Here is a 16,305-nt window from a genome sequence, read left to right on the forward strand (position 1 = left end):
GGTCACTTCCCCACACCTTGGGAGGAAGGTATTCAAGCCTATTGTTCCCCTTCAGTCTACAAGAGAAGCTCAACATGTGATGTGGTTTTGAGCTGGTTGCTGCAGCTCAGACTGCATGGCTCTTACAAGGCACTGTTTCGTTCCTATACCAATAATTTAGGAACTTTCACCACTGTTAACTAAGCCAAGCTTTACTGCCTGTGTAATGTTTCTGGAGAGTTTGTTTTTAACTTACCATGCATGTGGTCCTTTTACTATGCTAGGGGAAGAGGGAAACTTTGGTAGGAACTCACAAGGGCATATTTTAAAGGTCTAACTTTTCCTTGCTGGATATTTTGTGACTTTACATATCTGCAGCAGCTCTGACCAAAGAGTACTTGCTCCTAATTTGTATTTTGCCATCCAGAGAGTTCTGTGTTATATGTTTAGTTTTTCTTTTCCACCAACAGATTTATCCTGGGTTTAGGAGTGACAAACAAGATTAGCAAACATTTGGAGAGAAGACACCCAAGTGACACAGCAATTTGCAGTTGTGTGTGTGTCAAAAAGACTGTGAATTGCGTATGTGTGATCATTTGTGCAAGGAGGTGCACCACTATTTGCATTCTGAGCATTAGGGTATGTGGGATTTTGGTGTAAACCACAGTTTGCAGCACTAGCATTCCTATGTTTCAAAACCAAACTGAAATTTAGCAGAGAAGGAAGGACACACGAGAGAGAGAGAGAGAGAGAGAGAGAGAGAGAGAGAGAGAAAGAAATTAGCAAATCTGCACCACAAATAATAGGGTGTGGGCCCTACTAATAACACCTAGATATGCTGGGAAGAAGCACTCAGACACCAATTTTTCAGCCACACCACAGGAAATTTCAAAGTCACCAGAGGATACATTTGTTGACAACAGTGAAGGGAAGGAGTTTCTAGGCGGAGCTCCATGTATGCTTTTGTTTAATCTCACATTATGCCATCTGTTTCCTTATCTCTTTTCCACTTTGCCTGCTCTACTGGGAAATGGTTTTCTACACTGGGAGTTGGCCGTCTTGAAGAACAGAGGTGCTCAGATATATTGGAGAGGGGAGAGAGAGTAGGAGGGAAGCTACTTCTTCCCTCCCCTTTCCATCTCTTCTGAATTTCCATCTTGTCACAACTGCTCAACCTGCACTTCTAAAACACTTTCTGTTCCCTCTGTCAGCCCATGGAGCACAACCAGGCTCCTGGAAGCCAAATGAATCCTTCCTGCTTCATCCATGCAGCATCACTGGCTCTAATGATGCTGGAAGCAGAGACCAGCTGGAGGGCTGATCAATGATGTGCAAGACAGGACAGAGCATCTGCTCTGCGCTGGTTCTTCCCAGCTGGCTTGTCTGGTGTGGGACAACTGCCCTTGAAGAGGGACCATAGGACAGGAGAGATGCTTACATCATTGAGTATATTGCTCCACCCAGAGTCATCATCACCTCAGTGCGGCTGGGCTTCTCAAAGGCCCACAGGCCAGGTTACCCTTCAATGAGTAGGGGCAGCAGTGCCACAACATGCCTTCCAATTATCATACAACAGAACAGGGCTGTAGGCTGGCACCCTTTGGAACAAATAGGGCAGAAAGCCGAGAGACCAAATGAAGCCAAATTCAGTGACCAGCAAAGCCAATTAATCCTAGTTTTCCACCCTTCTCCTCCTCCTCCTTCTCCTCCTCTTCCCTGCCAAATTCTACAAAGGGCAACAGTGAGCTTAAGGAGAAGGAAGCTGACAAGCAGATCATCTTCTGCACTGGTTGGAAGTAAGAAAGCAGGCAGGTGAGGGCTGGCTAATACCAGGTGGTGACTGGTGCCCAAATACACCTGCCTCCTCTGGGGTTACCTTTGCTAAGAGACAAACCCTAATTTTGCCTCATCATTGCCCAATAAGAATGAGCCCATTGAGGACAAGCACTGAGGGCAAGTTTGAGGGAGGGCACAGAGAGCAGGGGGCAATGGATGAAAAAGTTCATTTTGTTTGGGGCTTAGAACCTTGAGCTCCTCAAATAGAAGACTATGGCCTAAACACAGAAAAGACACTCCTTAACAACAAACCACTTGGCCAGGAAGGGGTGGGAGATTCAGCCTTCCTGCACCAAGGACTGGAACTATCAGTGTGAATCTGAGCAGCATGACTGTCAACTGCCACTTGTACTGCAGAACTCAGCAGCGCAACAACTGTCCACATGAGGCAATTGCCAGGCCACCATGAGCTGCCTTCTCGAACGTCTTATCTCTCCTGTAGCCCCAGTCTACCTCTTGAGGAAAAGGCCTGAGTTTTCCTCCCTCTCTCATAACACTAGAACTCATGGGCATGCAATGCAGGTGAATTTTGGAAGACTGAGTATGGATGAAAGGAAGTACTACCATGCATCACATAAGCTATGGAATTCTCTCCCATGAGAGGCAGTGGTGGACACCAAATCTGATAGATTTAAAACAGTATTGGAAAAATGTATGTAGTGGCTCTTCTCTGCCTCCATGATCCATTGTTGGAAAGCACAAGTCTCTGCTTCCTTGAGGAAGACTTTCTTGTAAAAAGATGAGTTGTACCTCACAGCAGTTGGCATGAACGTGCTTGCTTAGAGTCTTGTGAACCTGATCAGGAGAGCTTTAAACTAAATCCCGAGGGTGAGGGAAGCAACACTACAGATGACAGGGGAACACCTGGTCCTGGGGATAATAGCTTCATTGATGCACAGGAAACTGAGGTGGTACTCCAGAAACCTGCTAAAGGGCAAGGAACTACAAGAAGGAAGCAGGTGGAGAGAATGACTCATGGTATCATTGGCTCTACACAAATGCAGAGTATGGGAAACAAGGAGGACAAATCAGAGCTTTAAATGCAGGATGGCAAATATGACCTAGTAGGCATTACTGAAACCTGGTGGGATGAAACTAAGGACTAGAATGTAGAAATACAGGTGTATTAGAGGGAATAGACTAAACAGGAAGGGAGGAGTAGTAGCATTCTGCTTGTAAAGTGACCCATGACCCGGAAGGCATATTGAGAGTATATGGGTAAAAACTGTAGGAGAAGGAAACAACAGTGACCTTACAGTGGGTGTTTGCCATAGATCGCCAAGCCAGACTTGGATAACGCCTTCCTAGAGCTGATTACCAAAGGATCAAAAAGGAGAGATATAGTTGCAATGGGAGACTAGACATTTGTTGGGACTCAAACTCTGCCATGAATGTAAGGTCCAACAAATTGCTCCATAGCCTCACTGACAATTTCATTTCCCAGAAGGTGGAAGAAGCAACAAAGGGATCATCTGTCTTGGACCTGGTCCTCACCAAAAGAGAAGAACTGATCACCCAAATGGAAGTACTAAAAAAACTTGGGAGGAAGTAATTGTTTTCTCCTGAGTTTCACTATATAGAGGTGAAAGAAAGCTGAGTGTAGTCAGGCATGCACTCTGGGCTTTAAGAAGGCTGGTTTCCAAAAGCTGAAGGAACTACCAGGTGAAATCCCATGTCAGAAATAATCAAAAGAGAAGGGTGTCCAAGATGGATGGGAATTTCTTAGAGGTGAAATATTGAAGGCACAAATGCAGACAATTCTAACAAGAAAGAGAAGTGGGAGGCATCTAAAGAAAATGGTGGGGCTGCATAAGGAGCTTAGAGATGAGCTAAGATTTAAGAAGGGCATGTATAATAAATTGAAGAAAGAGGAAATCACAAAGGGAGAGTATGCATGAATAGCCAACAGCTGCAGGGTGAATGTCACTCAGGCCAAAGCTCAGAATGAGCTCAGGCTTGCGAGACAGGTTAAAAAGAATTAAAAAGGTTTCTTCAGCTATGTTTGAAGCAAGAGGAAGAACAAGCAAGTAGCACATCCTCTGTGTGGAGAAGGTGGAAAAATGCTATTAGGTGGCATAGAGAAGGCAGAACTGCTGAACACCTACTTTGCCTCTGTCTACATCCAAAAGGAAAGCAGTGCCAAACCTAGTGATAACAGAATAAACAATGCCAGGAAGTAGCTGCAACTGAAGATAGGAAAAGAGGTGGTAAAGGAACACCTAGTTACGGTACTTTAAATGAATTCAAATCTCCAGGGCCTGATGAGCTGAAGCCAAGGAGCTTGTGGATGTAATCTTGGAGCTTTTGTCTATAATCCTTGAGAATTCTTGGAGAAGAGGTGAAGTCCCTGCAAACTGGAGGCAGGTAAATGTTGTCTCCGTCTTCAAAGGGGGAGGGGAGAAGACCCAGGTAACTACTGTCCAGTGAGCTTTACAGTGATAACAGGAAAGGTCCTAATTAAACAGGTAATTAAACAATCAATCTGTGAGCACATACAAAAGGATGCTGTGATTACTAAGACCCAGCATGAGTTGCTCAAAAGCGAGTCATGCCAGACAAATCTCTTTCTTTTTGATAGAGTTACAAGCTTGGTAGATCAGGGGAATTCTGTGGATGTAGTGTATCTTGATATTCTTGCAGAAAATTTGGTAAAATGTTGGCTGGACGAGGTAACTGTTATGTGGATTTGTAGCTGGTTGAGAAAACAAGCTTGTACCATCTTCCATTTGACAGTGCTTTATATATATTTGAAAATGGCTATCCTATCTCCTCTCAGAAAAAGCCCACAAGCAGAACCCAATCCCAAGAGTGCTCTGCTCTTACCCTGCAGTTCCCAACAACTAGTAGAAAAAAGCATTATTCCCTCTAACTGTGGAAACAGAGCATAACCTTCATGGCTGGTAGCCACTTGTGTGTATGATATCCCCCAAAGTAGTTAGAAATTTGTAAGAGCCTCATGACTTGACAGGTCCACTGAATGGGAGAGGCCTTCTCAGTGGTAGCTGCTCACAAGCAAATTTGGAATTCCCTCTCTAGAGAAGTTATACTGGCTCCCTCCTTGCTCTCCTTCTAACAGCGGGTGAAGACCTTCCAGCATTTCCCGCGCAGCCCCTTCTAACTTCCTTCGGCTCGTCCAGACCCTCCTTCCCCCGGGAGTAGCCCTCTGGCATATCGAGGGACACTGCCTTTGGGGGCCTGGGGACGCTGCTCTTTGCCAGTGTCGCCGGCTCCTTCCTCCACCCAAGACCAGCAGATGGGGCGTTAGGACCCAGTAGGATGGGAGCCGCTCTCCTGCACGCCCGCTAGCCCGGCCGGTTGCGTCTCACGCACACACTTCGCTTGCTGGGCCAAAACAGCGGAGGGCGGCTAGGCGGCGCGATGCTAAACTTTTACCCTTCTCTCCCGAAGGATAAGGGGGAGCCAGGAGTCGGTAGCCCAAGCAAGAGAGCGAGGAGAGGGCTGGGCTGAGAGGCTGTGGACGTGTCGATCTCGCCCGACGGGCGGCAGCGCCTAGTCGCGCTTCGGCGGAGGGTTGGCGCGACTCCCCCACTCACGCGCCCTCCAGGCTTGCGGTTCGGATCGGATTGCGCTCGGCTGTGCTCGTTGCTGCCAGCACGTCGAGGCACCCTCCTGAGGGAATGCCGGTCCCTTCGCTGCCGCCGCCGCCACTTCTCCACCGATTCCTTACTTGCTCGCTGGTAGCGGCGGCGGCAGCCACAAGTGTTTGCGCTTCCGGAGCCCAGACCGTGTAGTCCCGCGTCCCGTCCCCACAGAGGCCGTCCCCACGGCGGATGCGCTACTGTCCGGACCAGGAGGACGGGTTTCCTGCCGACGCCGACGCCTTTCTCGTACGGTGGTCCGGCTGCCTGCCTGCCTGCCTGCCTCCTCGAAGGTGGAGGAGTACCTCCAGGCGCCTGCGGCGGGGCTCCGGCAGCGCCCTCCTGAGGATGAGCGCTGGGAAAGTTCTCCTGATGTGCCTGGTCCTCGGTCCAGCCTCCCAAACGAGGTGAGCAAGCGCCCTGCCTACGGCTCCAGCATGCCCCATACTCTCTCTGGGACCTACGACAAGTCGGCCACGGACACGTCGCCACCGCCGCCGCGCTCTGGCATACCCCAGCCCAAACAACTTGTTTGAGAATGCCACACTTGTTCCCTGCATGGTGACTGAGGAGGGCGGGAGATCTCTGGGGACCTTTTAGTCTGAGCGCAGGCACTCCGAGTCGTGTCCCGCGGAGAAAGGTGGAAGGGGAACTGCCTGCTTGGCCTCACCCTTCGCGCCTGTAAAATGGGGATGTCTGTGCGGAGAGGGGATTCCAGGCTCTTTGCAAGCGCTTAGTGGAGCAGCATCAGGTCCCCTGGCTGGGAGGCTTCTCTGACCTTCTTTAAGACTCAAGTTAGGATGGTTCAGAAGCAAGAGGGGGAGAGAGGCAGCTGCTGGGATAGATTTGGAAGGTGGGATAGGATATATTATTTATTAACTATCTTTCTTTTTATTCACTTGAGTGAGATTCACATGTTGTTATCAGAGTTAAAAATATACCATCCTTCACAGCCTTGACAAGGAAACTAGGAACTAAGCTGTGCAGCTTAGTTATAGTTATCCAGGATGCCTTTGGCAGACTAGATCTTCTCCTTTATTTATTCCTCTAAATAAAATAACAACACAGGAGTCGGTAATGTAAGGACATAAAAATATTGTTTTCTTACATAGTTGCAGACTCGAATCAAGTAGAAAATAGCAGTGAAATAAGTCAGGCAAAGTACATTTCTAGATTACAAAATACATTATTTAGATCAGGACCACACAGACCCTGCATCCTATCCTACAGCTGCATGGTGAGAAAGAGGGTGTTCTCTGAGCAGGAAGGAGGTAATAAGAATTATATTCCTACTGTTACCTTTCCTGCCCCTCCAAGCAGAGGGTGTGACCTCACAGAGTGCCCTCTAGGAATTTACAGGGGATGCATTGTGTCTTCAGCCTTTGTTCATCCAGCAAACATGGAATTTTACATTTTGACTGGAGCATCATTTCTCCACAACCCCCTTCACAGGCATATATAACAATTTCATGCACATTTTATTAACCACCCTGAGTCCCATCTTGACTCGAAGATTCTGGAAACTGTCTCTCAGTAGAGGTTTGGTGAGAAGATCAGCAGTTATTTATTTTGTCTGGCAATAAGCCAGTTCTACAAGTACATCTTGAATTGCCTCACGCGCAAGGTGATAAATTCCCCCAATATGCTTGGTTCTTGAGTGAAAACTCTCACTCCATGACAGCTTCAGACAACTCTGGTTGTTCTCTATCAGTCAAAAGGTCCTCTCCTGCACTAGCCCAAAGTCTTTGGTCAGTTCATCGAGCCAGGCTAACTCTCTGCACACCTCTGTAGCAGGCAGCTGCATGTTCAGACTGTGGAAGATAAATGTACACCATTCTGTTTATAATTGCCCGAAGAAATGGGAGCCTTTGCAAACATGAGGAAAAATAAACACCTGTGGATTTAAACTCTTTAGAGTCCCCATCCTAGTCAATGTCAATTTAACCTATGAGTTCAGGGTAACTGTCAGCTGGCAACTTAAGTTTACAGTTCAGTGGGTGATCCTACTTTTTTGCTCAGAATTTCAACTGTGTTGCCAATATCTGGCCTAGTGGTGGTGGTCAGGTACAAAAGTTTTCCTTTTGCTGACCTGTACTGATTGTTGTCAGGCAATAGTCTTGAGTGTTCTTGGCTCTTTAAAAAGCCAGTGTTCATAGGTGTTGCAACTGGGTGTGCTTCTTGCATCCCCAGATTGTCAAGCAGTTCAGTGACATTCTGCTTTTGACTTAGAAGAAATTATTAATCTTCTTCTCTACTATCTAAATAGTAGTGAGCTTTTCCTAATTCTTTAACCTCCACATCCTTGCTTAGATGCTTTACAACTTTTGTGTAGTCCTGGTCATTTTCAGTTGCAATAAAAAAATCATCAGCAAATGCCAAAACATAATGTCCAAAATGTCCAAAATAGTCCATTTTTGCATTTAGTGTACAAATACTTTTCTGTGTAGCCTTGTTTGTACTCTAGTTGTATGAGCATTCTATGTAACTTTTTATTCCATGCTCTAGCACATGGGTTGGCAAACTAAGGACGGGGCCAGATCCAGCCCAAACACCTTCTAAATCCAGCCCGTGGATGGTCTGGGAATCAGCGTGTTTTTACATGAGTAGAATGTGTGCTTTTATTTAAAATACATCTCTGGGTTATTTGTGGGGCCTGCCTGGTGTTTTTACATGAGTAGAATGTGTGCTTTTATTTAAAATGCATCTCTGGGTTATTTGTGGGGCATAGGAATTTGCTCGTTTTTTTGTCCCCCCCCCCCAAAAAATAGTCTGGCCCCCCACAAGGTCTGAGGGACAGTAGACCGGCCCCCTGCTGAAAAAGTTTGCTGACCCCTGCCTAGTAGCCTGCTTGAGGCCATAGAGTCACTTCTGAAGTTTAAGTACACTAAATGTACTTAATTTGGTTAGATAAAAACTTTGGATTACTTCATGTAAATCTTTTCGTCAGAGATTTTGCTGTGCAAAAATGCTGCTGTAATGTCTATGTGTCTCACTTCCATTTGCTTAGAAGCTGCTATGCTTAAAATAATTCTAATGGTAGTGTATCTTACAACAGGATCAAATGTTCCATCATAGTCTTCTTAGTATTTCTGAGAGGAGCCACAGGTTACCAACCTCACTTTATAGCCCTGAATTATCTGTACCCTGCTTTACCTTGATCACCCACTTACTTCCAATCCCCTTCTTCTGAGGAAGCTTGATGAGAGACCAGATTTTGTTCTGGTGCAGTGCATCTATTTTTTTCCTGTGTAGGATTCATCCAGAGGCAAGCTTCAGTGTCTAGCATCCCTTCTATCTCTTCCCTGGTTCTAGGGGTTGCACCAACCTCACAATATAGGACAGTGTTAGTGGTGGAACACCTCTGTTTGATCTGGCTGAGTGTCTGACCTCTGGTTCTGGAATTGCCTCAGTTTCCTCATCACTTTCTTCAAATTCAGGCATCTCCCCATCAGACTGGTCCTCATCACTTCTGCTGCTACTCCCAGAAGTCTAGTCCTCTGTGCCTTCTTCCTGTTCATCCCCTGTACAAGGGTGCTGTTACAGTAGACTGCAGATCTGGGCAGTTATATTAGTTGTGGGAAGTACATGACGTCTTGTGTTTCTTCCTGTGGTTGCTCAGAGAAATTTACAACAGTTCCTCTTTTGTCAGCTTTGCTGTGCTCATCAAAATAAACTACATGTCTTGAGCTGACATTTCCTGTCTTTAAGCCCATAATTCTGTAGCATTCTCCTCCAGAAGAGTAACTAAGTAGAATTCATTTTTTTTTCTGTTCTGGAGTCCAGCTTGTGCCTATTCTCTTTGAATATGTAGCTATGGACAATGCTGCCAAAAACATGTATGTGTAACAAGTTGGGTGTGAAAGTTCAAAAGGTGTGTATATAGTTCCCTTAGTTGGTAGTCTGTTTTGGAGGCATTCCACAGTGGCTACTCCGTCTCCCCACATACGTTTGGGAAAATTTGCATGCATCTTGCCACTTCCGCACTAGATCTTTCTCTCTGCAGCTGCACTCTGTTGTGGGGTGTAGGGAACACCCCTCTTCCAGAAGGCTTGTCACATCATTTGAACAATACTCTGCCATTATCTGTGACTAGGGTTGAGGGTTTTCTGAAACAATACACTGAAACCTTTTCTGCCCAAAGTGGACACATTCATCGTGTTTCAGTTCAGTTCTGCAACATACAGGACTCACTGCAAGGGTTCTCTTTCACTTCAATTGCCACTTAGTATACCTGAACCTATAGAATCATAGAATTGTAGAGGTGGAAGAGATCCAGAGCATTATCTAGCAGTGTTTCCCAACCTTGGGTCTCCAGCTGTTTTTGCACTACAACTCCCACCATCCCTAGCTAGCAAGACCAGTGGTCAGGAATGATGGGAACTGTAGTCCAAAAGCAGCTGGAGACCCAGGGTTGGGAAACACTGATCTAGCCCAACCCCCTGCAATGCAGAAATCTCAACTAAAGCATCCAGGACAAATGGCCATCCAATCTCTGTGTAGAAACCTCCAAGGAAGAAGAGTGCGCCACCTTCCAAGGGAGTTTGTCACACTATCTTAACAGCTCTTACTGTTAGAAATCTCTTCCTGGTGTTTAGTCAGAATCTCCTTTCTTGTAACTTGGTCATTGGTTTGGGTTGTACCCTCCAGAACAGGGGAAAACAAGCTTGTTCTATATTCCATGTATTAGCCCTTTGGATTTTTGAAGATGGCGATCATATCTCATATCAGTCTTTTATTTTCTAAGCTAAACTCCTGTTAACTGTTTAATATATACAGTGGTACCTTGGGTTACAGAAGCTTCAGGTTACTGACGCTTCAGGTTACAGACTCCGCTAACCCAGAAATAGTACCTCGGGTTAAGAACTTTGCTTCAGGATAAGAACAGAAATCGTGCTCCAGCAGCGCAGCGGCATCTGGAGGCCCCATTAGCTAAAGTGGTGCTTCAAGTTAAGAACAGATTTCAGGTTAAGAGTGGACCTCCAGAATGAATTAAGTACTTAACCCGAGGTACCACTGTATTGGAATGGAAAATAAATATATAATCTGCCTGCATTATACTGTGAAACATGACTGGAAATTTCCATTGAGGCTGAAGAGAGCCTAACTAGTTAATCATTAAGTGGGGCTGTATCTTTGTGGCCCAGTCACAAGATGTTTAAATCTCATGAAAAAGGATTGTGTTACAGGTCTATGCATATGCTAATCTGTAGACATTCATCTTAGGTGGGGGTGCTCTTTTGTTTTTCAAGCTACTGAAGAGAAAGGATGTGTTGATTCTGTTTCCAGTAAACAGCCTCAGGATAATGGAGGCTGGAATGGAGAAGAGTCAGAGCTTTGATTTTTAGCTCAGCATGCAAGATATTTTTGATCTAAGACATTATGCCTTATGATGGGAACAGTGTAAGAAATCATGCATCTAACTGAATGTAACTTTTAGTGTTATGTTTGGAGTTAAAGTTCTGTAAGTAAAGATTCTGAACCATAATTTTGCACTGGAGAATTTTTATTTCAAATAAGAGTCAGTTTTTATTCATTCAACTGCTTCCAAATGTGCAGTATTAATAACCTCAAAAACTCCCTCAACTGTTTCTTAAAAGGCTTGATTTTCAAACCCTTGATCATCTTGGTTGCCCTCCTCTGTACATGTTCCAGCTTGTCAATATCTTTCTTAAATGTGGCACCAAGAACTGTATTCTACGTGTAGTCTGACCTAGGCAGAATAGAGCAGTACTTACTTATTTCCCTTGGATGTGGACACTATACTTCTATTGATGCAGCCTAGAAGAGCATTAGGGTGTGTGTTTTTGCTGCTGTATCACATTGTTGACTCATGTTTAGCTTGTGGTCTACTAAAACCCTTAGGTCTTGCTTGTATATGTAGATGCAGCCTCTAGATTATCAAGCATCTGAGCAGCAGTTTCGTCTTTCGCTGTGTGAATCATTTCAGAAGCTGAAATATTGTCAAAGGGGAGTGATGCTGCTATATCACTCTCTTAATCCCATCTCCCCATTGCTGTTATGGCTTCTTGGCTCCCTCCTCTGATCCATTCTAGCTCAATGCATGGCAAAATGCATTTCATTTAAATCTGGTTTCTGTTTAGGGAAGTTTTTAATGTTTGATGGTTTATCATGTTTTTTAATATTCTGTTGGGAGCCGCCTAGAGTGTCTGGGGAAATTATTATTATTATTATTATTATTATTATTATTATTATTATTATTATTATTATTATATTCTCCAGCAGATATAGTTGTCCTCTGTAAGTTTGGACAGCTTAAAGTTTGCCTCAACAATAACATTCACACTAGCAATCTCAAATATTAAAAAAATTGGGGGGGGGGGATCATCACAAAATTGAAAAATTGAGAAAAATGTGCCAAATTCAAAAATAAAACTTAAAATTCAAAATGAAAAACTTCACTGACAAAGAGACAGTCTGCTCATGAGCCAGAGGGGTCTTTGGTCCCATTGCAGTGCAGAGCCTCTCACCTGTCTCTTCTCTGCCATGCATCACCCCAAGCAGTCACAGTGTCCTTTTGAGGGCAGTTGTGGAAAGGCTAGAGGCAGCAGACAACAACACGAGAGCCAAGGAGGCAAGCTGAGCCCTCTCCAGGGCACCCTGAGGCCATGATGCTTTTCCAAGGGGGGGGGAGGGAAAGATGGGGGGATTTGCTGTGATGATGACCTCAAGAGAAAAGTCCTGGGGCTGGATCCATAAACACAGAATAAGAAGCCTGGGCCCGCAGTTTGAAAGGTCGGTCCCAGATGCAGTTATCCAGTGATGGGGGACAGACAGGTAAAGAACAACTCTCCTCTGGATGATGTTCTAACAGGGACAGAGCCCTCTGATGAGGCTCAGCTCAGTCTCCATCCTGGATATCTGTGGTTATTCCTTTGGCTGTTGTCTCTAAATCCTGAATAGACCCATTAGTGCTCCCTTTCAGTAGGTTTGTGCAGCCACAATCCCCAGGTCAAGGGGAGGCATTTGCCAAGGGCCAGATCCTAACCCCCACCAGCCCTGCACAGAACCCACTGCCAGCCCCTGTAGCCCGCAGCTGCTGTGCTCCTCCTCCTATTCCTTCTTCACCTTAAAACAACAACAACACCTGAACTAGTTTTGATTTTGAAACTAAACCAAAAGCTGAGCTTTCAACTTGGACTGAGAGGTATCCTAAGCCTTTAGTTTATATCAGATGATTAATTAATTTCTTTTACAGATCACTTCCTTTGAAACACCTTGAAGCATATTTAGCAATGAAAACACATATAAAACAATTTCATATATATAAAAAAGGATTTCAAATCCAATACAGATACGGTCTGAGATAATTAATTCGTTAAATATGTCAGGTGATTAATTGACTAGTTTGAAGAAATCCTCCCCCAAATTTCAGTGCATACACTATTTAGAAGATAGCATGACCATGACAGATATTCTCCCGGGAGGAGAGGAAGACCCAGTCCTTGCTTAGAAAATTATTTGAAACTGGAGCTGAGGTGTATATTGTTGTGTTGGCAACAATGCTGTCAGCAGATCAACCATTGTCTCACAGGACTTCTTTGAAAATGTGATTGGAAATCCACAGCAGGCCTTTAAGTGAGGAACCAGTTTATCCATGCAAATTACTACATGCTGTTAGAGGGCACTTTGAGAGAAGAGTGAAGATGGTAAACTGAGACCTTGATCACTTCCTTGCTGCCAAGCCTCCTTGTCACAAATAATGCCCTTCTCCTACATCCCTCTTTTGCCAGTGATTGATCCCTCTCATGAACAGATGGAGCTGCCTTCAGTCCATCCTAGGCTTGTCAAGCATAAGGAAAATTCCTGACATGTCCTGGTTTTGGGGTGTAAAAATGGGCCCGGGGGGGGGGGATTTGCCGAAGCAGCAAAATGTCAGGGAAAACCCAGATGTATGGCAACATGGAAAAAGCAGTGGAAACAGTTCCAAAACCTTAAAAATTACTGTTGGGGGAAAGAGCTAAACAATTTGGGTTTGTTTCCCAAAAATGCTCAACAATTTTGGGGTTTGTCAATTTTGCAGATGTCAGGAATTTTACTTTTTGATATATGGCAACTCTTGTCCATCCAGCCAAACAGGCTGCAGGCTGTGAGATCCATGGAACTGTGACCTTCTTCATGCAAAGTATGTCAATCAACTATGGTCCTCTCCCTTTGCAAACATCCCAAGGAGCAACCAAACTATGGTAGGCTAGAGATGACTTCAGAATCAGCTGTCACATGGGGATGGTGGCTTGGGGAAACCCCATGTAAAATCAGGCCAATTAAAGAGGATTCTATCCAGCTTTTATATTCCTCCTTTTCCTTGCCCTGAAAAAGCAATTTTGTGAGTGGTGCCAAAAACGATAGCCTCTCAGAATTCCATATGTTCCAGCAGGCCCCAAAGCTGGGGGGGGGGGGACTTGCACTGGAATATAAGCATAACCTTTCTGAGTCAGCCAAGGTCCATGTAGCTCAGTATTCTGCCACAACTGGTGTTCAGCAGCAGGCTGTTCTGCTACATAGGGGGATTGGCGGCTGCCCTGATAATTGAAGTTAGGCTGTTCACCTCTGAGTTTTAAAATCATCCGTATGACAGGCCATCCCAATATCTCAGCAATGGACCGTGTCTGTGAATTATGAAGATGTTCTCCTTCCATCTGTTCTCTGCTGACAGCCATTTCAAGGGTAGAGGCCAAGATTTGTTGCTCTAGTAGCAAGGAAGGGTCTTGTAACACCTTAAAACTAACAAATCTTATCCCAAAAACTGGAGTCTAAACCTTCTGTCACAATGGCTCTACTCTGCCTCCACAGTCGAAGGATGTTTCAGATTACCAGTTGCTAGAAGCTACAGGAGGGGGACGTCACTGTTGTGCCTGGGTCCTGCTAGTGGGTTTCCCATTACGGGCATCTTATTGGGCATTCTTACTGGCAACAAGTTTCATCAGAGGTCCTCAAGTGATTACTGCATTGAGAGAATCTCCTCCACTCCCCACAGTTTTATCAATCAACTATCAGGTCACCTTGTTCTCTGCCTCCATTTCCCCAAGCTAATCCTCCCTTTCCAACCCCAACTCCACTGTCTGTCTTCCCTCATACAAGGGCGGAGGAAGGGGAGTAGTGGGGTTGGTCCACCTTGGGTGTTATCACTGAGGGGTGGTGACATTCGGCGTGCCACCTGCCCATGACTCCCAAGCCTACCCCGATCCCTTCATCTTGACACCCCATGCAAATGAGAGGTGACCCTGTTCTCTGTACCTACCAGGGGGGAAGAGACTTACAAAAGTAAGCCTGTGGGATGTTGGATGGATTTGGATGGATTTGGAGTGTAGGATAGGATATTCTTATTTATCCCTCCTCTTACTAGTATGAGCTTAATGTCTAGTAAGCAGAGTTTAAAATTGACATTTCTTTGCATTATAAAATGTGGAAACTCCTGAGACAAAGGGTTGCTTTACCTTAATATTAATATCCAGGATGCTTCAGCAGATTGTATGTTCCCCTTTTTATCCCTCTAAACAAAACAAACTCAGAGAAGTCTGTAATGCAAGAATATTTTTTTTGTTTACTTACATAAAGCTTCAGATTTGATTGAGCAGTGAGCAGCAATAAAAAACAAGACAGGCAGAATCTACTTGTACATTACAAAATATATGGTTGAGATCAAAATGGAGTCTGTGCTCAGGAGAGCACAGACAAGCATCCTCTCTCTTTTGTTACATGGGGAAGAAGACTGAGCTCCGAGCCGGACATAAGTAGTAAGGATTCTTCTTCTTTTGGTTACCTTTCCCTGTGAAGATAAGCAGAGGATGTGACCTCACAGAGTGCTCTCTCTACGAATATACAGGGGAGCCCCATGTGCCTTTGCTTATCTAGCAACACATGAAATTTTATTTTGGCTGAACTATTGTTTCCCACATGGACTGCCAATCAGAGTTGATGAGCTTACACAACTCCTCAGAAGTGCCTGGACCAGAAAAACAGCACAATTCAGATCTGGAAACTAATCTCTGAATCTGCCAATCTGGTGTGTTTTTGTTGCCCCCTTCTGAGCTGACTACAGTAGCTGAGGTCTGGGTGCTCTTTCTTTAACCAAGTGTGCTTGGCCTCTGCTGACATGGCTTGATTTTGGGATAATGTCAAGCATCACCCAAGGAGGGGATGTCAAAATCCATCTTTCTCTTCTGAATCTGTTAATTAATATGGCTGACACATCCCTGGCCAGGGAAGAAAGCTGTCCCTTAGCTTGCCTGCCCCTCACAGCCCATCATGCACACCCACCATAAAATGTGTGTGTGTGTGTGAATGCATGCATGTGTGCACGCGTGCACACACGCACACAGGATGATAGTGCTCCAGTAGGTCTCTCCCACCTGAGCTGCCTTTTCATGAATTGCCTGGTCAAGAGAGGTGCTTGTTTTGACAAGCAGGTTTTACAGTATGTCAGGCATGAATACCTTTTCCTCTTGATTCTGTCTGAGCAAGACAAGAGCTGGGCTGTACCTTTCACAAGTTGCCAGATTGAATTGCTGTGTCTTGACACAACATCTCCTCCAGCCTGCTCAGCTCTTGATTGCAAAATGTTTGCTGCGTGTGACATTTCCATTAACAGGCACAAGGCATGTCCCCTGCACCTCCCTAATTGCTTGGTGCCTGCAGGAGCTTTGCCATCACTTATTACACCTGGGAGATGGAAGAGCTTCCCCTGCTTATTACTGGGAAGTGGAAGCTGGGAGGGGAGATTGTAAACTTCTCACTAAAATTGAATCAATAAGCAGGCAGAGGAAGGGGCATCTCGAGGCACACGTCTTTAAATCCAGAGCCTTATTGTATTACAGTGTGTGTGTGTGTGTGTGTGTGTGTGTACGTGTGCTGGGGCACATCACAGCAGCCA

General features: G+C 45.1%; 1 protein-coding gene across 2 annotated transcripts in view; it reads left to right on the plus strand.

Moving 5' to 3' along the window:
* The first annotated feature begins 5,103 nt into the window (after positions 1 to 5,103).
* Positions 5,104 to 16,305, plus strand: part of LOC310836672 (gamma-aminobutyric acid receptor subunit gamma-4) — a 41,368-nt gene continuing 30,166 nt past the window's right edge. The window contains exon 1 of one of the 2 annotated variants that reach the window (XM_083722347.1): positions 5,104 to 5,821. In XM_083722347.1, coding sequence (XP_083578473.1) covers positions 5,607 to 5,821 — 215 coding nt within the window. In that variant the 5' untranslated portion in view covers positions 5,104 to 5,606. The remainder of the gene's footprint in view (positions 5,822 to 16,305) is intronic. The other variant, XM_083722346.1, reaches the window with a different exon arrangement.

Source organism: Podarcis gaigeae (assembly GCF_964106915.1).
Source record: "Podarcis gaigeae genome assembly, chromosome: Z".
NCBI classification, from domain to species: domain Eukaryota; kingdom Metazoa; phylum Chordata; class Lepidosauria; order Squamata; family Lacertidae; genus Podarcis; species Podarcis gaigeae.